The sequence below is a fragment of the Stylophora pistillata genome, chromosome 10, assembly GCF_964205215.1.
Source record: "Stylophora pistillata chromosome 10, jaStyPist1.2, whole genome shotgun sequence".
Classification (NCBI taxonomy): Eukaryota; Metazoa; Cnidaria; class Anthozoa; order Scleractinia; family Pocilloporidae; genus Stylophora; species Stylophora pistillata.
The window spans coordinates 26,016,501-26,042,046 of NC_142528.1; the positions used below are offsets into that span (position 1 = coordinate 26,016,501).

Consider the following 25,546-nt stretch of genomic DNA (forward strand, 5'->3'; position numbering starts at 1 on the left):
TTAAAAGTAACAAGGAATTAATGCATGTCCAATCACAGGAACTCAAAGCTTGATATACCAGTAACATTCGTATTGTGTTGTTATCATTGAGCCGTAAAGATACCAAGGGCTTCTGTGAAACATGAATTTAAAAACCATATAACTGAGATCTAGCACCGCGTTTAAGTTAAACGGCAAACGCCAGCTTGCCCTTTCACGTTTCATGTACAATAGCGTGAACCTCGCTGCTTTAGCTTCGCGTGAGCTCATGTCACGGTGGATTTGAGGGCGCTCTTGTACGACTTACAAGGAATAGTTTTGATGCTCTTTTTCCGGCAATTAACTTCTACTCTGTGCAAGAAAAAGTGGAGAAAATCTTACGTACACGGCAAACGAGAAACAGGTCACTTTCACATAGAAACGGCAAAGCGCAACCGGCAAACGTAAAAAAAATGGCGGCAAAAAACAAGGTCACGTGGTCACTCTTGCCGTTCACCGTTCACGTGGACGTGTTGCTAAATCTCTTTAATATCAGGGGAAAAAGAAAATAAATATACAGCCTATCCCGCTTCGGTCATGAGTTTGTTTTTCCTCCATAAGGTTTTATATGATATGTATGAGAAAAACAGAGGAATTCAACCAAACTTACATCCTTACAAATCAGCTAAAAACAATCACACGGGGACAAAGAGAAATGTTATATTTTTATTGTTGCGCGCTAATAATCTAATACAGATTTACAGATATATCGATCTTGGGCTGTCTGTTGTGATCCCGTTTTGAAAATTAACACCAGGGATGCTTGCTGGCGCCCAACACAGAAATTTGAAAGTGAACAAAATTCTGTCTGACATTTTTTACTGATTCCATCCCCCGCTATAAGTTTCTTTATTACACGACTCAGGCAGTCAGAGGGCCAATAACTAAAATCAACCGATCAAAATGCTCTATTGCCGGTCAATATTCTCTCAGTATTGGACCGGGCACTGTCCTGAATGGTCCCGAATGATACCGCACTTGTGTCCCTTTGAACTTCAGTCGTATAATAAATCTCTTATTAACCAAGCTTGCTCGGGACCGTACTGGAAGAATATCGGCCCTCGGTCTTTTTTGTACGGACCTCGCTGCGCTCGGTCCGTACTGTCAAGACCTCGGACCGATATTCTCCCAGTACGGCCCTCGCGCTTGGTTAATAAGATATATATATAAATGTGTCTCTAAGAGGAATACATTATTGCACGATACCTTGGGAATCAAAGTTGCATTTTTGACCGGGGTGAATCCCAACTTGGACTGGTACCCTGTGATGAAGCCAATCGTTATTAAGCGACCCTTTGTAGCCAGCCTGAAGAGGAGAAGAAAAATTACCTGAGGTTCCGTCCTTACGAAATGTCGTCATGTGAACCGTGCAGCACTCGCGCGCACAATCTCATACAAATCCAAGTAAAAGCTGACGTTTGTAGGGCCGGACGGGTTAACCGGCACACGGTGTGCCGGTCCGATAAAAATTTACCACAGAATAATGATTAATAATAATAATTTAATATTTATATTGCGCAAATTAACATGTGGATATGATCAAATGCGCATCACAACACTTTTCGGGGGACTTTGGCCGGTGGACTGCATCAGCAGATGCATAAAGTTCAGAAAAGCAGATTGCATAAAGTTCAGTATTTCTGTGTATTTTACCTCACTTGAAAGAGCCCTCTTTTAATCAAACTTCCAAATTACTTAAACGTAATTTAAGTCTTATTTCAATTTATCTCAGTTCTCACCTGTTGACACATGTGTCAAACATTTCTCCTCCAATGGATTCGTACACAACATCAACACCATTCTGGGAAATAAATAAAAGAATACATCATACATCGTTAATTTGATCCAGAACTTTCTCTGTCAGCACTCGCACAATTAAAAAGCTATCCGGCGAAAGTTGTAGGCAGAGCCATTCTCAAAGACTCTCATGTCATTATACATCTTATTTCAAAATGGCCCCCAATCGGTAAAAACTGAGGCGAGTTGCACGAAAACGAGGTCAAGAGGGCCAAAACTGAAATGTTGTACAATTGGACAAAACAACCCCTCACGATAAGAGAAAATATGGCAAATGCCTTGTATGGTTCCCATTTACTAACCAAAGAAGATATTCCGGGAAGTTCTCTTGATGGCTACCTGTTTAAAAAAAGCGAAGATTCCATCCCATACCCTCTACGACAACAACGAGAAGAAAAGGGTTGAGGCAGTTGGGAAAATGCTTTTGTTAAGGCCATTTTCAACTGACACTCGGTAACAATTAACCTGACTCTTCACCCCTGCACCAAAGCAAAGTTCACTTATCTACTCTTACCGGAAATTCCTTCTTTAAGACTTCATCTAATACCTCTGTCTTGTAATTTACCGGTCGATCGCACCCAAGAGACTGCATTACGCGAAGATTGAGAAAAAAATCGTAGGAACTATGATGAGTCACACACAACAACTATAGACGGCTCCATTCTCACTTTTGAAGCAGAGACACGTTAATAAAGTCATTCTCATCATTAATATTTGCTGAGCTGAAACAATAAACTGTATTTAAAACTGTTTAGCCCCTAAGTTAATGACAGTAGCTAAATTGGTAGAGCACTGGACTGTTGTGCGGGAGGTCGAGGGTTCAAGCCCCGGCTGGACCAACACTCAGGGTCTTAAAATAACTGAGGAGAATATGCTACCTTTCTATAATATCAAGAAATGGATAGATATTCTAGTCTTCTCGGATAAGGACGAATAAACCGTAGGTCCCGTCTCCTGCAGGGTTAGGGGTAGAAGAAGTTAATTTCCCACACACGAGATTACTGTGTGGTGGATGTCCTCCCCTGGGATGGGATGGGTGGGTATATCTGCTGAGATGGGCTGTAGTGCCCTTTGCATATTAGACATTTAGATTTAGGTTCAGTAACAGCTGATTTCTCCTTACAATAACGCCCCTGAAACACATTGTTCTACTGTTATGGGAACAAAGAAAATGATCACCAACTGAAAGAGCTCTTGATTGTTAAACAAATTCTCCTTGTCAGCACCTTAAGAAATGCATGAAGAACAGTATAGAGAATATGTATACTGATATTAGGTATAAAGGGTTTGGCCTACCAACCTTTAAAAATTCTCCTTTCGCATCTGTCGAGCATGTGCCAATCACGTGACATCCTGCCAACTTTGCAAGTTGAACCTGTAACAATTGACACATCAAAAGCCTTTGTGTAACAAAAACGAAACGTTGCACTTGCAGAGCTCATTCCAACTTCAACCCAACCTTAAATGTCCATAATTCTTTAAGTTCCTCAATTTCAAGTTTTCATTCAAGAGGAAAGGATTACGTATGTAGCCCATCGTGTTTTCCCAAACCCTTAGTGAGTGGAAGAAAGAGGCAACTTCATAACTACTGGTGTACTTTGACATCCACCAGTCTACACAAATATCATTGCTGTAGCAAAATAAAATAACCTACACAACACAAATCTAAAGAGGGCCCAATGTCTAAAAACTCTCAACTTCTAGCTTTTATACAAACTTAATACAACATACCGCAAACTGACCAGTTCCTCCAGCAGCCGCTGGGAGAAAACAATAGAATGAGCAATTAGTCAGAGCACTTTACAATGAAGTGTCCATAGATATCCAAGACTGTGTCAGTTTTGTTTTAACAATGCTCTGTGATTGGTTCAAGAAAATAAAGAATATCAAGAAATAAGAGCTCACTCATCTAAAGTTTTTATTGTTTATTATAATATCAGTAATTGTGATATTTTCCTTTGTTCAGATTAGGACTTACTGGCAGTTAAGTTAATATATAAATTATGAAACTCTAGTTTTCAAAACAAACTTGGTAATAAAGTAGACTTACCTGTCACCAAAACTGTTTCATTCCTTTTAATTTCACCAACCTATTGTCAGTAATAAACCTAGAATTATTAAATTGTCCAGTCTCATCCAAAAATAAATTTTGTAACTGCCAGATCCTGACCCCTCAGTTCACAAAGGTATAAATGGTCAAGTCTGTTTTTGACCCATTAGTGGCCCATCCAATCACAGTTTATCCTTCTCTCTGTTCCGTGAGATCACAAGGAGAATTGCTAGTCATCCCCATCCTGAGAGTTTGAGGGGGGGATTGGGGTTTTCCGTTTTATGCTTTTGGCTATTTTTAGATTGTTTTTTTTTTAGTTTTTCACAGAACTGAAATACCACTGTTTGAGGTTTTCGTGTTCATTGGGGTTTGCAAATTTTTCATTTTTCTGCATTTGGTTTTAAGTTTTTGTCAAAAATACTGGCAGGTTTTCGGATTTGGCAACCAATGTGGTTTTCAGTTTTTGTTACTCAGATTCTGGTTTCTTTTGTCTCTCTTCGATCTGGGCGGCAATTATACACCGCCACTTATTTTGAATAGTTGCAAAACCTCTGTATGCTCACTGGTCACCTTTGTATCTAATATACCCTAATGCCCCCTTCATTTTGGATGTACCCATTCACACTCCTGGGTCAAGGGTGGCACTGGGAGAGTAGGGTGCCTTGCTCAAGAACACACCACAATGACTTAGCCAGGTCTCAAACTCATGCTGGGTCTCGACCTGCATCTGTAGTCTAACTCACTCGTCACAAGGCCACTAGGTTGCCCCAAAAGTCATAAACAAGGGAAGAAATAATGTTGGTCTGATAATCACTTCAATATTATTATTGTACTAGTAAAGTAAGAAAAAACATGCTTATGTTAAATGAGATGATAAAAAAAAAATAACTGAGCACCTTGTCAAGAGCAATGCCAGCAGTCAGGCCACTGATGATTAATGAGACATACACAGGATCCACTCTTGGAAGTGGAAATGCTTGTTTTGAGGATATGGTCTACAAAAAAACCAAAATCATGTAAGTATCATTCATTGTAATCTTATTGGGTTAGTAGCCTGTTCTTTCAGCAAACCAGGTTTTAACTCAGAAACATGCAACTTCTTATCCAGACTTTTGAGGCCACCTGGTTAATTATTTGCTGAGAGGTTCCATGGATGTCATACAGAACAAGTAAAAACTATTAGTCAAATTCTACTTACAAGTGCCACTGCTAATGAGAAATTTAAATCAGATATCATTAATTCTGTCAGCGTTTTCCTGCTTTTTTCTTTCATAAAACATAAGAAGTCAAATCATAAAGTTCCAATTCACTCTTGAGAGGTTAGTCATGCCACAAAAATAACATGTAAGATTTTAATTCATGTTTTTATATTAACTATGTCTAAAATATTTATAGAAACAATATATGCATTCAAATAGTGTCATCCTTGTCTGAATAACAAGTAGTCTAAAAGGAACTTGGAAATTATGACTGATAACTAAAAAAAATAAATATACTTGTCTACCATATATTCCGAGAAGGTTCCAAACTGGAGATATCCAACTGCCTGACCTTTCTGAAAGTTTTCACATTTCTCACCAGCTAACACAACTTCTCCAATACCCTTGAGAAAGAAAATTCAATCAGGGACTACTCAGAAATGAGCAAAAGAGAGAGAAGAGGAGGAGAGAGGAACAGGGGTGATCATGATATCTGAAGAGGCTTAGTCATTCTGATCAGAAAAAGATGTTGTCAGTGACGAGATGTCGAACTTATGAAAGGAAGCAGAGGTTTTCTATTAGTAAATTATTTTTACCTGTTGCTCCAACAAGGAGATCATTTACAGGTCAATTTTCATTTAATATGGTTCAGCTTTTACTTATACAGGAGAGGGTCATTTTAGTTTCACTGCTACACAGATAATCTCCAATACCCTGCCCTCCCCTCCCCCCTCTCACTGACAATTTCCAACATGTTCTTGCTTATCTTGCACACAGAGAGCACATGATCAGCTTAGTCTATAAAAGTAACAGACTGATGTATCTGTTTTAATAGCAAATAAATACATGATCAGGCTGTAGAATGATTGACAATATGTTGAAATACTTAATAGGAATTGCTGATTGTGATACATTTAGTATTCATAGTTCATTAGACAACTCGCAAATGTGTTTATTAGTTATTTCAGGTATAATTTAGAAGTTTGAGTTTGTGTTTAAACAAAGTTAAAATACAGTTACCTCTAGTCCACCATCAAATGGTGGGGGTACCCCTGGGTTATATCGACCAGCAGACTGGTTTATATCTGAGGCATTAATCCCAACATATCTGCAAAATTTTCAACAACAAAATAGCAATTGTGCATAGTAACAACTGAAGGCATGTACATACATACATATATACATAAATGCATTAGTTGACCACTCCCCATGGGGGTTTTTCAGGGCCAATTCCCACCCATCCCAACCCATGGGAGGACATCCACTACACAGTAGTCTCGGGCGTGGGAAATTAATGTCTTGTACGCCTAACCCTGCAGGAGATGGGGCCTATGGTTTATTCATCCTTATCCAAGAAGACTAGAATATCTATCCATTTCTTGATCATAGAAAGGTAGCAAATTCTCCTCACTTATTTTAAGACCATGAGTATCAGTCCGGCCGGGGCTCGAACCCTAGACCTACCGCACTACACAATCCGGTGCTCTGACCAACTGAGCTAACTGGGAGGCGGTAAGATATGATCCTTATGTATATACAACCAGAATGAAAATGTAAATACTTGTGTACCTTAAATTTGACAAGGAGTTGGTGGGGGTGGAGGGGAATGAATTCCCATGGGCAGTGAGGTACGTAAGTGCAAAGGAGCAAGGGAGGGTCAGAGGTCATTAAGCAAAAAGATGCAATTTGTGATCCAGAAAACTTGCACAAGTTGCAAAATGTAGTGTGTGATTCTTAATTTCAGAGGGAGAGAGGAGTGAGGAAAACAGAGTCTATCCCTTGCCCAGGACATTACTCAATTGACCTATGATCTGCTGCTTATGAGTTCAACAATCTAAGTTTAGTGGATGCTTGTCATGAAAAAACATGTAATTTTTCCATAAAAGATTGTATGATATTCTCAATCACACTCCGTGCAAGATGCCTGAAGCGGGTGCACATACAAGACTGAGCCACATAGGGGGCTTATACCCGGGGCATGACGCAAAGGTTCCTTGAGTTATGAGTTTATCAAGGGCTCAAAGTGCCATCAAGTAGGGAAGATCTTTCCTTATCACACGTCCCGCCGGCCCCCCCCCCCCCCCCCCCCCCGCCACCCGCCAGTAAGAAACTCTAATAGCATACCTGCTCTTATTCTAAATGTAAATGAACGATGGAGAATTAATTACTGGAACGAAATATTCCCAAAGGGGGCATTTGTGTCGGGTTTCCAAGGGTGAAGGAGGTATCCTCTCTTCTGTGCTAACACCTCGTTTCAGTGTTCTACCTGTTTTTGACGAGTAACTCATCCGGTCCTGGCTTCAACATGGGCACCGTCACTAACTCTGCAGCCTCTCTGTAATTTGTGGAAAGTTTGGATATTATAAGTTTCCGAAAGGTCTCGGGAAGGTGCCTGGCTGCCATGATGGATCGGGGGAGGATGAAGATTTGGAAAAGGACTGGGTACGAGGCAAGGAATCTGGTAAACATGGTAAAATGTTTACTTGATTGTCCGAGATTGAAAAATTAAAATAGAAAAGAAGAGGAAAAAAAACTAAGAAAATTCTACGTTGCGATTTGAAAAAAAGAGTTCCCTCACTGCTATGTTTGAGTCGGAGGAGTCTGCATTGATTTCCTTCGATGGGGTAGAATAGTCTTAGTGTCCACTTCCGTCTATGAAATTAAAGTAACGCCTGGCAGATTTTGTAGTTTCGCATTCGCAGCACGAGTAAAATTAAAGACGACAATGAGCGGGCATGGCAAACGACTCATCTATTTTTGTGGCAGTATTCGTGGAGGGAGAGACGATGCGGCTCTATATAGGCGTATCATAGATCAACTGAAACACTACGGCGATGTTTTGACAGAACATATCGCAGATCCTAACGTGCTAGACAACGAGCAAGGTTTGCTGTGAGAAGCGATCGATAATTTAGTCTTACTATGAGAATTCGAAATTGAGTAGAGCAATGATCCTTGCTGGTGAACTGCAATTTAAGCAATTTCAGAAAAGAAGTCTGAAAAAACTTCAGGCTTCGACAGGATTCGAACCCATACCTGAGTGGGTTAACAGCGGAGCTGAGCTACGGAGTCACACATTGGGTGCGGGGGCACGTCATATATAGAGAATTATTCTTTCCCGTGTTCTGAAAGCGTACAAGCACTAACATAAAATTTTCTAATTATGACATTTCTATTTTAAATTGTCCTGTCGGAGCTGGTTGTAATAAATGTATCTTGAAAAATGAAGTTTCTTTGGTCGCATGAAAAACAGCTGTTGAAAATGAAATGCCATTGCTTTTAGCCTTAACCTCAGTGAATAAGTTTAGGCCTTTCCGTTGAAATTTATAACACCTCAGGATGCGAAAATGTTCTCATTTAGCCACAGATAACCTCCTTTACCAACACTCAGTAGAATAATTAGAAAAGAAAAGATTGCTTGTTATCAGTCAGTACCTGGCCAGTGCATTAATTGAGTAGTCATTCATTCATACTAAATAGATGTACATGTTTTAATGAATATCTTTAGGTAGTGACAAGTTTATTCATGACCGTGATATGGCCTGGCTGGAAAAGTCTGATGGTAAATTGCATGTAGTTTGACTCATGAGCTCTGATTACTAATTCTCCCTGCTGTCTACTATGGATTTCTTGCAATGTTAGCTCTGAGAGTTTGGTGTCAAATCAATTGATATGCCCTAGTTGATATTTTTCATCATGCATGAAAGTCTTATTGATTATATGGGGAAATCCCTCTTTGGTCATTCCTGGAACTGAAAGGGTTATTTAATTGTTCTCTTTCCTTTTGATTCACAAACAGAGACAGTCATGGTATATATGTTACTCTTCAACAAACTCAGTGATAATCAATTTGTCTTTATGGCAATGAAAGTCAGTTTCTTTTTTTTCTTCAGCAATAGTTGCAGAAGTCACTCAGCCTTCCTTGGGAGTTGGATATGAAATAGGGAGGGCATTTGAGAAGAAAAAGAAGATTCTCTGTCTGTTTAGACCTGACAGTGGAAAACGTAAGTGTAGATGTCAACAAAACTCTTTCAATGAGCAATTCTTTCAATAAATATTGATCTATTGATTGAAGTCATTGATTCTACCAATTTTGTTGTCATATCTCAAAATGAATGCTAGAAAATAGTTGAGTGGTCTTTCCTTCCTACCCTGTATAGCCATCTTACCCCTACCCCCTGGCCAGCCCCACCCACCCCGACCCTGACCCACATTTACTCACTTTCCCCCGCCTCTCTCCTTTTACCCTAGAAAAAACTGCTGTGAACTCACAGATTTTGTACCAATTCATTTGTTTCAAACTACTAGGTTTGTTATGCTGTCTAAGGAACTTTTTTCAAATACTCTAAAATCTGAAGATACAGCAGCACACAACTCAACAATTAAATAATTGTATTTACAAAACAATGAAGATGATATCTGACATGACAAACTCAAATTCAAGAGTTACAGCAACATGCAACTGGCCCATAAAACAATGGTATTTAACAAATATATATATATATATGTCTATATGTATATATGTATATATATATATTTATGTATATATGTATATTTAACAATTATTCCACGAGCGCGCGTTGGATATGAGATGATAGATAGCCAACGAGGCACGTAGTGCCGAGTTGGCTATAATCATCTCATATCCAACAAGCGCGAGTGGAATAATTGTTTTATTAAAAACGCCCCCAAGAAATTATTATTTTGTAAGAAGAAACCGGATTTTTTAGCTCCCTTTTGATTTTAAGCTGACGCGTACGCTTACCATATTTGTAGATTATGGTATATTGGCTTATATACCATAATGGCTAAGCCAATAAAAATTCTTGAATTGCATTATCCAATGATCCAGTTTTTAATAAATATATCTACATATATATATATGATAGTTGACCAGTAAAAACTTTTTGTTTTGCTTGCCTGTCAGATCTTTCTGCTATGATTGGGGGAGCAACTGGAGAAAACGTACATGTGAAGAATTATAAAGAGGAAGATGTTCCTGAAATCCTTAAAGAGTTTTTTGCTTCTATTTGATTTTCAACTCCGATATGCAAGCCAAGACAATGGAGTTTTATTTCGTTTTTATTTTCTCTCCTTTTTTTTTCGGCAAATTCACTAAACATGAAAACTGTGTGAATTTTGTGGGTTGTTCGTGCTCTTCAAATATAATACCTAGAAAACACATCTGAAACAAAAAGGTCGTAAAATTGACTAAACTGCCTATTTTTCTTTATTGTTTGAACTTTTGTGCGAGTCGAAAGCGAGGAGAACGAGAAAGGCAGGGTTCCATTTCTCGCACGCAGCTCCGCTCCGTGCTCGCTTTGCGCGCGCCTTTGCCTTCTTCGCAGTCGGCAGGTCAGGCAACGCTCCCACCAGTGTGAAACTCCAAAGAACAGCTGCGAGCGGAAACTACACAGCCTCCGCTTGCCTGAATATGGATAAAATTGCACCTTTTCCGCTAGTAAAAAAAAAAAACAAACTCAGGCCGATTTTTGTCTGCTAGCATTTCGTGTTCGCAGTTCCCTTAACGGAGAGAAAACAGTAAATTAATAAGATTTTACGCGGTTTTTAGATTTGTTCTGTGTGAGAATGAAAAAAGTCAGTCAAACCAAACTGTCAAAGCTGTAGTTAAAAGCATTTGCTGCTCATTTTTCTTTCTCTTTTCAATACTAACACTCTTTTCATGATAGCTTAAGGTGAACTCTTGAAGACTAATCTCCCAAAGAACGTTAGTTGTTGGAAGAGATGACACTTTTTCTTTCTCTTTTCCTTGGCTTTGTTTCACGCGAGTTCCGAACTAAGAAGCTATTTCATAAAACGATAAAGGCAGCAAATGATTCTCCGAATAAACTTTTATGCCAATCTACACCGGCTTAGATGCCTGCAATCAACTTGCGCAGTAAAGAATCATTAATTTAGATTTCAATATTTTTTTATGGTAGGAAGTCGATCATATCAAGATTTAAAAGTTTTTTTTCTAATTTTGGTCATTTAACCTGAAAACCAATTTTCAAGCACAACTTTTTTTATTTGTAATGTAGTATAAATTATTTGGAAAAAACCACATTTTTTGCTTACAATCTGAACGAACTCCATGGATAAACAGTCTACATCACCTTTTTTACATTTAGTAATTAAATAAGTAAAAATCTTTTGCATAGCAATACTGCTAAATTATTTTAGAATGAGAGGATTTTTTCAAAGAAAGCAGTTCTTCAGTTCGTCATTCTGTGCGATTCAAGTCTACGATTCTTTGATAATCTTCTGGTAACATGCTTAACTCCAGTGCATAAATCAGAAAAATAGGAACAAAGAAACAGAATGTGTTATCTTGTGCACAAGCCTTTTACTGTCCTTTTCCATCCTTAGTTTTTCAGTCGTCAACAGTAAAGCACCATTCGTTTTCAAAGGATTTTTTCTCTGGCACAGGATCTTCACCAACATCGATGGCGATCACGTTTGTATAGCGGTCTTCACCTTCTGATTCTGCCTGATTAATTATTTCCTTGCTGAAGTCTGGACTCACACGGATGTGCTTATCTTCCAGTAAGCAACAGCAAAAGCAAATACTCAAAATGACTCCTCCAACACATAATCGCTGCTATGAACAGCTTGGAAACTGCCAAGAAATCCATTGGCATAGCGAGCTTTCCAAGCGGTCAAAACACTTTTAAGGATCGAGATCTTTTATGTCTGCCGGGGCCAGGCTTTAACTGAAACAGATTTTTGCTGTGTGTTTATCATATAGTGAAATATTCTTTGTTCAAAATTTTAAACACTTAATAGCTGAATTAAAAAAAGGTGGCCATTTGGTACAAATGATCTTAGACGTCAGCCGAAGAAAAAGTGTGTGAAAGAAAATATCAAGAAGCAGCTGTAATTTTTAAGACGAAACTCATGTGACTGGAAGATTCAAACTTGGCCGGTGCAAAGTACCACATACCACTCTGGGATATTCATCTCTCAAACTGAATTGATGTAAAAACTTTCACGCTATCATTCTATGCATAATATTTAAAAGAGAGAGTGAGGGAAGCATTAAAAAACAAAGGATTTTTAAAAACAAAGTGCGACATGTTTATTATATTCCGAGTTATGACTAAGATGGATACACGTACGCAGAGAAGCTGGACATGAAAGTCACGTTTTTACGAACACATCCATCTTCTCAGCATAATATTGAGACGGGCATCAGGTGTCGTCTTTACATTGAAATGTAAACGGGCTTGCGTCATGCAGAATCTAAAGTATTCTTAAAAGCTAGTAAAGTCCTTTGAATAATGTCTCTTCTTTTCAAGATTAGACAAGATTAAACCTAAAGGTGACAAAGATATTTTTTAAAAACCGCCAACAAACATCCTTGCTAGTCACTTTTAACGACGAAGTTCGAAAATGTATGCGAGATGTTTCAAGACGCACAAAAAGAAATCGCCATACAATAGCTCTTTTGCTTCTCGTAAAGTGTACGCGGCCGATAACCAATTCTGAGACGAGATATAAATCACGTTTCTATCAATTTACTTTCATCGCGAAAAAACACCTGGAGCCTAAAAATTTTAAGGGTACCACATAAAAATGGGATATTTTCGACACCTGTCAGTTCAGCGAAATTTATCAAGTTTAGCCAAATTTCTAACAGTTCTAAGTTTTAAACATTTGTTTCAAGCTTCATCAGGGACTGAAACTATGGCGAATTTTCCTTTGTCATGACGTTAAGTATTGCAAATCGCACGAACGCATGCGTATTTCCTAATTTATGGGCGCGTGTGATCTTTTGAAAGTTTTTCAAATTGCTCAATTAAATCATGCAATTTGAAACTTTAAAAAACATTGAAAGTGCTCATAAATCTCAATATACACTGAAACTGAAATGTATCTGTTTTGTATAGTATGTAGGAAACCAATTTTAATATGTTTATCAAATAACACATGACTGCTTTCTGTTTTTAATGAAACGGGAATGTTTGCAAAGCGAAGACCCGAAAACCGTCGATTCACAGGAAAATTAAGCATGATTAGTCCACTCAATTCTGTGTTATTTTATCTTTACGACGAAAGTCCTCTTACAGAAGATTTAGCCCCATTAAAGTTGTTCGTGTTTTTCAGATAATGACATCGACCCGCTCGCCGTTGGAAATCAACCCCCTGAATAACGATACTTTACAGGACTCTAACAGGACATGAAATGTATAAATGTAAATCAGCCTTGGTTTCTTCGCTGGGATAATAACTCTAACCAAATATAAATCTCTCTAAGCTAAAAGTCTTGGTATGCAAAGTTGCATGTGGCTAGACTTATTGCTACGACCAGTTATGCACGTGCAAGGTTGCGATCGAATCGGACTTAAACGTGACCCTGGGTCCCCTGGGGAAGGGACACCCCAATATGGAGTGTAAGAGGATACTCGACCCAGAGAGATATGATAGGGAAGGCGTTCTAAGAGTTACCATCTAGCTGTGGAAAAACGTCTTCTGCTCTATCTTGTGCTCTTTTTTAGTCTTTTAACTAGTCACTTCAGAAAGTAATTGTTACAAAAAATCGACTTTTTCACATTTTAGTGTTGTTTTTCTTGTTTAGGGCGAGTTCCTCGGGCCGAATGCCTCCCGGTTAGCTCAATGGATAGAGCGCTGGACTGTTGTGCGGGAGGTCGAGGGTTCAAGCCCCGGCCGGACCGACACTCAAGGTCTTTAACACGAAGGCGCGCTATATAAGGAAGTCTTCCCTGGGAAGACCTGGGCTCATTTGTCACTCACCGTTGATGTTGCAGTTCAAATTTAAATTCTGGTAGACGAACAAAATGAGCTAATGAGATATCTATTGTTTACTTCCACCAGCATGGTGGCATGAGGTAACGTGCGAACCACCTACTTCGATCTCAAATTTACCGCCACAAATAAAGACAGTTTCCATTGGAGAAAGGAAATACAAATCTCAAAAATTCTTGTATTGTGATGAAGACATAAAACAATTTTGAGGAATGCGCCCGCTGTTCACTGCTTTGGAGTACCTGTAGCTCAAGGCGACTTGACTCTAAGAGTTCTACATCACACGACGGTTGATTGAAAAATGGTCCCGTGGGACCTAAGGCTCCTTTTATAGCGCGCCTTCCTGTTTAAAATAACTGAAAAGAATGTGCTACCTTTCTATTATATCAAGAAATGGTTAAATATTCTAGTCTTCTCGGATACGGACGAATAAATGGAGGTCCCGTCTCCTACAGGGTTAGGGGTAGGAGACGTTAATTTCCCACGCACGAGATTACTGTGTGATGGATGTCCTCCCCTGGGGTGGGATGGGTGGGATTTATTGGGTGGACTACTCGCATGGTTCGCATAGGTTCCGTTCTAGTCCTACCCTACTGCGGTAAAGCAGTGAAAATGGTTAGAAGTTAAAATTCTCAGTTGGACATTGAAGCATTCAGTTGAGAATAAACAAAATTTAAGAAAAGAATCATACCGCTTGAAAACTTCTTTATTCGAAGGCGTGTATTTGCTTGTGTTTTATTACCGCACAATTAATGTAATTTATCATTATTAAAAATAGAGACGGAGACCATTAACAATAGAGACGGAGACTATTAACAATATCTCTAACAAAACATTAATCATGCAAAACATACTTCTGTTTTTTTTTTTTTTAACAGCTGAACAATGTTTTGGTTCACAATAGTGTAAACGTAAATATCCAAAGCTTTCATGGTTTGCCAAATAAACATAAAGCACAGTTTTTAGTCACTTTTCAATTTATTTTTTACCATTTTTGTCCCTAACCTTTGTTTGAAACCACAATGAAAAGTTTTCATTAACAATTGAGGAAGACAACATTGTACCTGTTTTAACCCACTGACACTAACTTCTAAAAACACTATTGATCTTTTTGCGGTAATTTCTTAAAAAACACAAAGTCCCCTTGGCAATATATTTGTACATTTTGCTTAATGACCATGACCTAGAATGGACTTAATAGGGACCTTAAGCAATCAGGAGGGCAACGCCAAGGAAGACTCCGATTAAAAAATGAATTTCTACTCTTAGTTAGAATTTCAAACATGGCTGCAGGAGCTTACTGTCTCATACGGCGTCACAGCTCAACTTCAGCATGACGTATAAAAGTAGCGTTGAGTTCCAAATGAAAATTAAAATAATTTGCCGTCGTGGTTTCGGTTCGCAGACGACGCAAATTTTGGCGACTTCACGTTGTTGTTTTGCATAGGACGGTTAAGAAATGCACAAAGTTTCAAAACGTACGTGCTGAGCTATTGTTCTGCCAATTAGATCTCTTGTTTTTCCACGTCCTCGTTGCCGTCGCCGTCGTGGTTGCTTAAGGTTCTTAACAATGCCTGGAGAGAGAAAAATTATTTTAAGGGCTTGCGAATGGGGATGTAAGCGGAACGTTTTAATTTAGCGTAATACGATAAGTTTCTAGAAATTGATCACTCTAATAACGAGCTTAGTTTTCCTGTTTTGAAAAGTAGAATTACGCAGCTAAACAAACTAAATGATAACAAAAAGCACCGACATGATTCAATAGCTGTGATTGTCCTATCTTTGTTCTCATTTCATTAGAATCGTTATGATCCTGGTTATAAGGATCTGCGGTCGGGTTGTCCAACATGTAGCGTCTTCACGGTTCTGGCGAGCACGCCAGTTTGTTTTATCATAATAAATTATGCTTTTTGTTGTTCATAAAATGATCGGTCACATGTATGCCAGGGCCCCCCTAAGTTAGCCCTTGTAACGCATTTGTTTAAACATCTGTTTGATTTTGACGCGCTTTTAACCGAACTCAAATCCTCACAGCTTTAAAAAGCTAATACACGCACCTTTCATTCAGTTGAAATCAGCATGAAATCCATCATTTTTGTCTTAGTTTTGGGGACCTGTGTCCAGGCATGGAGATGGCCGTGGGAGAAACCAGACAGTGAGTATTTGGAAATTAATTCTTTTAATTTCCTCCTTTTTCCTGAAACTGTTCTTCAAGCATCAAAAACTGGTGGCAAGCTTGCCAAGCCAGCTCTCAAAATCGAACATCAAAACTGACATGGCTATGGATGATAATTTCATTGCTTTAGAGACTTTTCGAAAAACCATTAAACGTAAAAAAAAGGCAAGCGAAACAGAAAACAGGTCTACTCAGTAATACCCAGAGTCAAGGACACGAAAAAAATGAACAAGAAGCTGGAGCGGTCGACTTAACTCACCTGAAGAAGGGCTAACGCTCGAGTCATCAGCTTTACAAACTCTTAATTAACGGTAGTAATTTACATTATCAACTCAATTAATAAAGGCAAATTATCTTGTAATATACCCCACACTGACGCCGTATGACATTTTCTTTAGAAACTTACTCCCTTTATAATTGATAGTTTCAAGATCTAGTTAATTTAGGACGTGGATAAATAATAATAATAATAATAATGAACGTTCTTAATACGCATTTAAGAATCTCACTGGACTGACTTATTCGCCGTGGTCTGGTTAAGATTTTGAATATATCAACGAAGTTGAAATGGTAAATTGGACACCGTTACTATTATAAAAGCTGACGTTTTGAGCGTTAGCCCTTTGTCGGAGCGAATAGAGGAATAGACCCTTTCAAGGTTAACGCCGCCATTTTGCCGGGGGTGCAAAACTGCTGGGGCGAACGCAAAATGTACAGTGAATGTATGGGAAAAGTTGAGAAAATGATGCTCGATAATTTGAGGAAGGTTGACATTGTGCAATTTCTATGAATTACAAACTGAAGATACCAGACCTTCCAGTTTACCGATCAAATTTGAGAAATGAAGTCTCGCGAAAATAGCCGCAAATTAAGATTTTGATTTTCCATATATTTGTCTCTAAAAGCAAGCCGCCGTTTGCGGGAATATTTAAAAGGATTTGTATGAAAAACTGAAAATAAGACTTCTCACTTCTCAGCGAGCCTGAACCCTTCACATTTAATTGGCAACATCTTTTGCTAGGTATCTCAACTTCGTAATTTATAGAAATTGCAGAATGTCAACCTTCCTCAAATTAAGGAGCATCAGTCTCCCGACTTTTTCCATACATTCACTGTACATTTTGCGCTCGCCCCAGAAGTTTTGCACCCCCGCCAAAATGGCGGCGTTAACCTTGAAAGGGTCTATTGTGGGTTGTGTGTGCTTTTAAAGGCAGAAAATGGAGCTACGTTATTGGTGGGAACATGGCAACGAGAAAAACACGAATAAATTAGTGGAATGAAAAGCGTTCGTTGATACCTGTGGGATTTAGACTGCCGGTTTGAAAGATGAGCTTTTGTTCAAGAGTTTTACGGCTTTCTGTGCTACCTGAGTGTAAGGAAAGACCGCAGATTGCCATATGTTGCTTAGAATGAGTAGGTAAATTAAAATGTCTAGCGACTGGTTTCGATGTGTCCTTATGATTCCTCTCCACGTCGCGAAGGTGTTCTCGGAATCGGTCACCTAGTCTTCTGCCTGTTTCGCCGATGTAAATCTTTTGTTCTGATTCTATAGAATGGAGAGTGTATCAATTCAATTTGGTTTTGTGTCTCCAGTTCCAAATTTAGAAGAGTTGATCGGTTGTTTTCCTCACGGAATGGGTTAGACCAAATGGTTTCTTTTACAGTTACCGTTTTCAAAAGGTAATTTTTCGACTGAAACGAGTATTTTTGGCCTGCGCACGGTATTTCATGATACTAGCTTTTGTGAAAAAAGTCTGGCGAAAACCTAGCAAAACATACCCAGAGTATTACATCACTCAAAAAGAACATCTGAGAGCCCAGTGGAGTTAACTAACGCTCGATCGAAATAGGACGATCTAGGTCTTGGGAAATCGGTGGATATGCAGACCGGGTATTCTTTGTGAACTTGAATTAGAGTTTTATTAAAGTTCCAATGATATCTTCGTATGTTTTTTTCGCTCTTCTTATTTTGTCATCAGTGGATTTTGCAGTTTCTACATAGCTAATATCATTAGTTTACCCCTTAAACTCCCGAGATCCGATTGTTAATTATCCCCTCAGCTGCTACACATTTCATTGTAAATTGGTTACGAGAATTTGGTGTTAGATCAAGGTAACGTCTTTCACTTGATAGAGAAACAATAGCGAAAATATGCACGGATGTTTGTCTGCGGACATTATCTGGAGGCTTTCTGTTACCAGATGCAAACAGTTTTTTTTTTCGCCTAAAATATGGACTTTTGTGTTTATTATCCTTCAAATATTTTGTAACTCGCGTTTAAAAATGTTTACGAAGACCTTACTAATTGCTGCGTAGGATGTTTTCTTTCGATAGTGCTCCGGTACGAAATTAAATTTTAAACGAAGACTTATCGTAGCGGACGTCATGTTTAAATCGATCTCCATTTACCTTATTTAATGTGGCGAGACTCTTATCTCGAAAGAACAAATTTATATATCGCACGGAAATCCAAACCAAATACAATATCAGTTACGTAATGCCTGCTCCTCCAAACAATAATTTATTGCATCATCTTTAAGCCCTTTAATTCGCAAATTGATATAGTCCTTAAATTCCTTCACGTTTTCTTTCGTTCAGACCTCATGACCTCGATTAGACCTTTGTCGAATAATCATGCTTAAAACTCGTGCCTTTAGTTTGACAGTGAGGTGACTGGGGCAAGAATGATGATTGGCTACCTATCAAATGATGTCATAAAACATACAGTGATAAATACGTTTACATAACCTTCCAAAAGACTGCAGCTCTGTCAGTACGTGGCTGCTTGCATCACGCGAAAGTTATTAGTCATGAATTTCTTGCTCTTCATCGCTCTGTTCGGAACGTTTGCCCAAGCTTGGCGATGGCCTTGGCAGAAACCGGATAGTAAGTTGTTTGAATTTCAATACTTTGCACCGTCAGAGAATATGTTATTGATCGTTATTGCGTGTTGGTATTCATTGTCAGCGGGCGGATTAGAACGTAGGAGATTTTGGAGATCGTCATACTTCGTGCATCCAGTCAAACATAATAGCACTGATTATCAGTCTTGAGGGCAACAACTAGCTGTTTGAAAAATATTCATAGATCGAAAAAACACCATAGAACAAAATGCGCACAAACAAGTGTTGTGAGGTAAAATTGGAAATTGTTATTTTGAGACTTCTTCAGTTAAGCTTTTTGTTTTGCTGAGCCTTGCCTTTTGCGCCTACGTGTTATTTTGGTAGATCTATAGTTTGATCTTTTATTTTTAGTGTGTGCTTGAACTTGGCTCAGTTCGCGGATTTCCTTCTTACCGTGCTAAACATTTTAATCGCTTGTTATGGTTGAGAATAATTAGTTTCATAGGTGGTCATGTTTGGGTTGGTAAAGCTGACCTTGAGTTCTACCCACGCTGAAGTTCCCGTTTGTGTGCGCAGCTGTTAGCGTTCAATTGGTTCCTTGGCGCTCGACAAGTGCTTCGGTGAGGGCCAACCAGTTTCCCCCTTTTTGCAAAATAACGGATATGCTATAGAAACTCTCACGGTCAGCTAACCCAGACATGTCTAGGATTTTCCTGCTTAAAGGGTTGGTTCCTCACGCTTGAGCATGATTATTAGATGCGTAGAGCGTTGCTGTAGTAGCATTTTAAACAATTTGGAATCTATTAATCTTTTAAATTTAAAGACTAGTTTTCTATGTAATTATTACCAATCGTAAATTGTTTTCAATGTTTATGTGGCAATTTTAGGCTTGACGAGTATATATTTACTACTAAATCTTATTTAGCTTATTATAGTTAGATAACAAGTGTTCATTTATTTATTTTATTCTGTTTTTGTCATGCGTTTTATACATGAGCCTCTGGCTCGGATACTGAGGGCAACCTCAATCCCACGCTATGACTTTAATAAATTAATTGATTGATTGATTATATTAGGGCAGCGGTAGTTCGCAAATATCTGGGAACTTGAAGTGTGTGCGAGGGTGGAAAGTGAATAGTATTACGTGTACACTGAATAAAGCGTGTGTTTTTAACCCTTTGTGACGTGCCTTTGTGGCCTCACTACATTAAAGAGTAAACATGAAAAATACAAATTAGTTGTTGTGAAATATTTGGTCTCTCAGATACGATTTAGTGATTTAGTAGTACATAGCATTTTAAGTATTTGAATTTAAAGTCAAAGATTAATGAAGGTTAAGCCGTCACAGGAAGTTTCCTAAATTTGACTACTAAGACAACTATTGGTCTTGGAAAATCGGTGGATATGCAAACCGGGTAATCTTTAATTTGTGAAGTTGAATCGGAGTTCCATAGAAGTTCCAATGATATTTTCGTATTTTTTTTCTTTTCGTTTTTGACCATGTAAGTCAACACTAAACGTCTAACCTCAGTGGTCTTTCTATTTAAAATGCATCTACATATTAACCAGGTTGCACCTCGTGAATCCACAACATTTTGACCGCTGTGATGACGAATATCGTTGTCGATAAGAGCACAGACCACGCTAAACCTCTGTTGATTTGTTAAACAGCCACTTAGTACCTTTCACTAAGCGTAGTTTTCCCGACTTTTCCACTTTAAAGTCACTACATCTTAAAGAAACATACAAGCAACAATAAAACCTCTCTTAGGAATGATTTGAAGAATTATTTTATAAATTCTTATAGAGACATTGATTCTTTTGAAGCTGTATTATAATCTAGTTTTATTGTATTTATAATCTTTGAATAGTTACATTGTTCAAATAGTTAGCTCTATTTTAATCTCTATGGCTTAGAATGTATTACTTACTAACTTTAGTTTTGAGGGCCACTGGTTTGTCAGCGCAAGCTGTTATGTGTCTACCCTCTTTAGTAAAGTCGATTATTATTATTATTATTATTATTATTATTATTATTAAACCACCGGCCTCATGACAGGTCAGGTAAATACAGCACAATTTAAAACGCGAATGAAATTTATTGAAATTTATCGCTCCGACGAAGGGCTAACGCTCGAAACGTCAGCTTTTGTAATCGTTACGGTGGCCAATTTACCATTTCAACTTTGTTGATATATCTAAATTATTTCGTTAGCCCCACCGACGCAGCCCCTAACAGTTTCTTTAGAAACTATCAGCCTTTATTGAAAGCCTGTTGAGTAATAGTGAAAGTTTGCGCGTCAGTTTTGTTTTGAGTAACTTTATTTCTATCTTTTCTTCTCAGCACCCGAATGGTCTACGCTTTCAGGTAATTAAAAAAATCAACCATTTATTTATCTGTTTTACTGAAAAGTTTTCCAAATCATTTGAAGTTATGCATTTTAGGAATGGACCTGCCAGGACCAGCATGTGAAGTTGGATTTACTTGTAGTAGACTTCAAAACTTGAATGAAAAAATATTGACGCGAGAAACATTCATGATGGTGAAACGGTTTGGCTTTTTATCTGATCTTACTAGCTCATTACGTAAACAGGTTTCGGTCCCTTCTGGTAATTACTTTGTTACATCTCTTATCAATACACCGCGAGGTTTAGGTGCCACAAAAAAAAAATTGAATGAAGAAGTCCTTCAATCTAAGAGAAGAATTTCGTTCTTTAACAGTGACATGGGGAAAGTTCAACACTTTGCCAAAGGATAACGACACAGCAATCGAAAAAGGATGGAGTTTGACAAAGTCATGTAATGGTAAGACAAGTGTTGTGAGGTGAATTGGGAGTTGTTATTTTGAGACTTTTCCAGTTAAGCTTTTTGTTTTGTTAAGCCTTGCCTTAAATCTACCAAAACGTGTTGTTTTGGTAGATTTATAGTTTTGATCTTTTATTTTTAGTGTGTACTTGAACTAGGCTCAGTTCGCGGATTTGCTTATTACCGTGTTAGACATTTTAATCGCTAGTTATGGTTGAGAATAATTAGTTTCATAGGTGGGCGTGTTTGCGTTGGTAGAGCTGACCTTGAGTTTTACCCACACTGAAGTTCCTGTTTGCGTGCGCGATTCTTGTGCGCAGCTCGACTGTTAGCGTCCAATTGGTTCCTTGGCGCTCGCCGAGTACTTCGGTGAGGGCAAAATAAATGGATACACTATAGCAACTCTCACGGTCAGCTAACCCAAACATGTCTATGGTTTTCCTACTTAATACGTTGGTACTTCTCGCTAGAGCAGAGAAAAAGGAAGCATCGCTGTAGTAGAAGTCAACTCCTTTGGAAGAGAATTAAAGAAGTACAGAGTCCTAGCGCCTCTGGTTAATTTGGCTAAGCGAGTTGTACAACCCCCCCCCCCCCCCTAACAAATTTGGTTCCTTTCTCTCTGCTCTAGCGAGAAGTACCAACGTACTAAGTGGGAAAACCATAGACATGTGTGGGTTAGCTGACCGTGAGAGTTTCTATAGTGTATCCGTTTACTTTGCAAAAAGGGGGAAACTGGGTGGCCCTCACCGAAGTACTCGGCGAGAGCCAAGGAACCAATTAGACGCTAACAGTCGAGCTGCGCACAAGAATCGCGCACGCAAACAGGAACTTCAATGTGGGTAAAACTCAAGGTCAGCTTTACCAACGCAAACACGACCACCTATGAAACTAATTATGGTTGAAAATAATGTCTAACACGGTAATAAGAAAATCCGCGAACTGAGTCTAGTTCAAGTACACACTAAAAATAAAAGATCATAACTATAAATCTACCAAAACAACACGTAGGCGCAAAAGGCAAGGCTTAACAAAACAAGAAGCTTAACTGGAAAAGTCTCAAAATAACAGCTTCCAATTCATCTCACAACACAAGGCCTGCCGGAGTTGTCTCTCTGTAGAGATGGGCCTAATCCTGTAAAGGGCGAATTTGATCGACCGAGTTTTTCCATGAAAGATTGCCTAGTTAAATTAATGTCAAAAGGCTTTGATTATCCACAATGTAGTGGATGTCCCGTCTCTGTAGAGATAGGCCTAATCCTGTACATTTTCACCGGGCAAACGCTAATAACCTAAAACCGAGGGCAAATTAGATCGATCACGTTTGGCCATGTAAGATTGTCTTGTTACCGTGTATTTGCTTCGAATTCTCGGAAATTCAATCATTTATTTACGTTCCTTGTGATTGGCCAGTCATTACATGCTGTTTTTGACCAACAAAAAGCTGCCATGAGCGCGTGTGTAGAGAGACTCGCTCTTCCGCCCTTCCGTTGCCTCTGCAGTTAGTGCATTGTTTCTTAGTGAAAGAGTGCGGCAAGTCAGGTGCATGCGTATGCTCGTACATGTTTAGTTACACTGGTCATTCACTCCACCTTTTTCTGCATTTCGTTCCAGCGTCCAATTATTTTGCTGGCAATCGTTACGTTCTAAAGGGAGATACCGCAGTGATGCTTCTCTTTGATTCCCAAGGAAAAATTGCTGGAATTCAAAATGGGGTAAGGAAAACAACTTAGGTTTTTTCCTCTTGAGTACGAGTGAAAACAATTGTCCTTGGCCTTAAGTAATTAAAAGTCCCGATCTGCCCATGGGTTCATCTTTCGATTCTAGATTCCTAAGTCTGCAGTTGGAGTCCTAACAGCTCCGTGGATTCCTGAAGGGGATAACTACGTCATAACAGCTTACTTCACCGATCCTCGAAACATCTGCGGTGGATCCAGGCCCTCCTCAGCCTACTTAGGCGACCAACTTTTGCTACAGACTGGAAACCAGATTTCTATTACCATGGCGATTCCATTCAAGCAAGAAGATTTGAAAGAGACTAAGTGGGTGCGCGGGGGCTGCTTCCCTACCATGGGTAAGTCAAAGTGAAACCGATGATTCAACTCACTTAAGAGGTGATTAGGGACCCAAGTGGACCCTAACGTACACATGAACAAACCTTGGAGAAATGTCTGTTTCACACATACTGAGATATACTATGTGAAGTACTATCGTTCGTGTCTCTGATTGGACGAATGATCTATTCCCACAGTTGTCCACTTCGTCCTCCACATTGTAAATCTCGGTATTTTTTAAATAAAAACATCATTCATCAGAATGGAAATTGCGCACGGACGATTTTTATTCGGTCGTTTCGTTGCGATGCATCAAAAACCTCACTTGTTCGTTTTACGATGCATCGCAACTCGTGAATAAAAATCGTTCGTGCGCACTTTCCATGGAATAGTCTTTATATCTCTTGTGTATGTATATATATATATATATATCGCAAGTCGTTAATGGAACTCTCAGGCCAACAAAGGTGCACCGCGCCAGGAGGATCAATAAAGATTCGCAGTCCAAACCTCACAGTTCGTGGGTCGAAAACCACAGCAGGGTCGAAGACATCAATATTTGGCGCGCTTAGACACACATAGGTTTTCACTTTAGTTCTCGGTTGCATTACAGGAGTGAATATGTCAGATTAAATTAATTTCGTTCGGTCTTCAGGTCGTCACTACTGGTACAACATCTCACCAGATATGGACTGCAAAGATTTTTTCCCGATGTTTCTATTGTACAACAGGGATCGTCTGACCGGATTTGGTTGGGTTGCCATTGGCAATGCTGACAGTCCACGATACGAACACCCTCCCCCTAAAAGACTCGGGGTAGGTTAAGTCACATTGACATAATATGCTTCTCTGTCTTTTGTACTTGAACATGTGCAAACAGGGTGCTTGTATGCAGGTGATATGCACTTGCTCGTATCCTTGTGAGGTGTATTTATCTCAAATACTTGTAAGCTGTGTGTACTCCTCTGCTTGTAACATTTGTTTTCTCGAATGCTTTTATGCTATGTTGGAAACTGCACGCTTCACATTGCAGCTTGCACTCGATCAATGTATTAAAAACGAAGTTTTGTCTCAAGGAAATGAAGATTTACTTGTTTCCGAGAATGGAAATGTTGCACGGCTTCTGAAACAAGAGATGAGAAAATTGTTTACAATCTCTTCTTCTGAAACTCTTTGCAATTTGAACTTTTCAACTTCGTAGAGCGGTGCGAGTGAAAAGCAGTTAATACTCTTGGGTCTGTGCCTAGAACTACGAAGATCTTAAATCTTGCTCAACATTTTTAAATTCTTGCCATCATTTCTATGATTTACAAGGAATCGGTCAATGGTGAATAGTGGTCGATTCGATTCGACAAATTCAATTATGTTTTTTAATTTTTCTTGCCTTCCAGTTTGGATTCTTCCTGAAAGAGACGCAGCCGAAATGCATCGCCAACCTCAAATCACTGACCACCCAACACGTCTATTTGGACAAGTGGCCACAGTTAAACTTCTGCTTTATCTAGACAACGCCACAGCAGAAGCAGCCTCTTTACCAGGAGCTCTCACAATTCCAATCCCTTAGGGCTTCCTCGCCGCAGGGGAGACCAGAAGGGACGTCATTGCGGACCTATATTTACCGTTAAAAGGGGAAAAATTTCAAGGGTATTTTGAAGTTGCGGGGTGAAAGATAATGAATAGGAAGATGAAATAAAAATAATGATAATAATAATAAGCTTGTTTCGAAACGTGTTTATAATTCTTTAAAAATTTGTGTTGAAGAGAGACAGAGAGATCAAAGTCTAAATTCGCTTAGCTCTGCACATTAAAAGCGTGGACTTTTAACCTTCAATTTTAACA

General features: G+C 38.9%; 3 protein-coding genes across 5 annotated transcripts in view; 2 read left to right on the plus strand and 1 right to left on the minus strand.

The window, feature by feature from the left end:
• The window catches only part of LOC111323021 (prostaglandin reductase-3), an 8,374-nt gene extending 881 nt beyond the window's left edge, over positions 1-7,493 (minus strand). The window contains exons 1-10 of the mRNA XM_022926288.2: positions 7,331-7,493; positions 6,085-6,172; positions 5,370-5,468; positions 4,762-4,860; positions 3,866-3,905; positions 3,547-3,575; positions 3,116-3,190; positions 2,330-2,401; positions 1,758-1,819; positions 1,225-1,324 (exon numbers count right to left, since the gene is read on the minus strand). Coding sequence (XP_022782023.2) covers positions 1,225-1,324; positions 1,758-1,819; positions 2,330-2,401; positions 3,116-3,190; positions 3,547-3,575; positions 3,866-3,905; positions 4,762-4,860; positions 5,370-5,468; positions 6,085-6,172; positions 7,331-7,467 — 801 coding nt within the window. The 5' untranslated portion in view covers positions 7,468-7,493. The remainder of the gene's footprint in view (positions 1-1,224; positions 1,325-1,757; positions 1,820-2,329; positions 2,402-3,115; positions 3,191-3,546; positions 3,576-3,865; positions 3,906-4,761; positions 4,861-5,369; positions 5,469-6,084; positions 6,173-7,330) is intronic.
• Positions 7,494-7,723: 230 nt separating this feature from the next.
• On the plus strand, positions 7,724-10,297 carry LOC111323020 (putative 2'-deoxynucleoside 5'-phosphate N-hydrolase 1). Of its 2 annotated transcripts, none has more exons than XM_022926287.2 (4): positions 7,724-7,949; positions 8,573-8,626; positions 8,958-9,068; positions 9,992-10,297. In XM_022926287.2, exons 1-4 carry the CDS (start codon positions 7,790-7,792, stop codon positions 10,096-10,098), a joined length of 432 nt encoding a protein of 143 aa, XP_022782022.2. In that variant the 5' UTR covers positions 7,724-7,789; the 3' UTR covers positions 10,099-10,297. The 2 variants fall into 2 exon arrangements, with proteins under 2 accessions (XP_022782022.2, XP_088593425.1); XM_088737299.1 differs by lacking the exon at positions 7,724-7,949 and adding an exon at positions 7,970-8,145.
• A 5,597-nt stretch (positions 10,298-15,894) lies between these two features.
• On the plus strand, positions 15,895-25,421 carry LOC111323024 (uncharacterized). 2 transcript variants are annotated; one of them, XM_088737298.1, is made up of 7 exons: positions 15,895-15,985; positions 21,195-21,218; positions 21,573-21,656; positions 23,268-23,368; positions 23,481-23,727; positions 24,363-24,523; positions 25,099-25,421. In XM_088737298.1, the coding sequence occupies exons 1-7, from the start codon at positions 15,910-15,912 to the stop codon at positions 25,210-25,212; spliced, it is 807 nt and encodes a 268-aa protein (XP_088593424.1). In that variant the 5' UTR covers positions 15,895-15,909; the 3' UTR covers positions 25,213-25,421. The 2 variants fall into 2 exon arrangements, with proteins under 2 accessions (XP_088593424.1, XP_022782027.2); XM_022926292.2 differs by lacking the exon at positions 15,895-15,985 and adding an exon at positions 18,745-18,893.
• The last annotated feature ends 125 nt before the right edge of the window (positions 25,422-25,546 follow it).

What these genes read in the sequence shown, in the direction of transcription:
- LOC111323020 (XM_022926287.2), top strand. Translation starts at nt 7,790, where the DNA reads ATGAGCGGGCATGGCAAACGACTCATCTATTTTTGTGGCAGTATTCGT. An exon ending in CTGGCTGGAAAAGTCTGATG is followed by an intron (nt 8,627 to 8,957) that starts GTAAATTGCATG and finishes TTTTTTCTTCAG; the next exon opens with CAATAGTTGCAGAAGTCACT. An exon ending in TAGACCTGACAGTGGAAAAC is followed by an intron (nt 9,069 to 9,991) that starts GTAAGTGTAGAT and finishes CTTGCCTGTCAG; the next exon opens with ATCTTTCTGCTATGATTGGG.
- LOC111323024 (XM_088737298.1), top strand. Translation starts at nt 15,910, where the DNA reads ATGAAATCCATCATTTTTGTCTTAGTTTTGGGGACCTGTGTCCAGGCA. An exon ending in GGGCTGCTTCCCTACCATGG is followed by an intron (nt 23,728 to 24,362) that starts GTAAGTCAAAGT and finishes TTCGGTCTTCAG; the next exon opens with GTCGTCACTACTGGTACAAC. An exon ending in CTCCCCCTAAAAGACTCGGG is followed by an intron (nt 24,524 to 25,098) that starts GTAGGTTAAGTC and finishes CTTGCCTTCCAG; the next exon opens with TTTGGATTCTTCCTGAAAGA.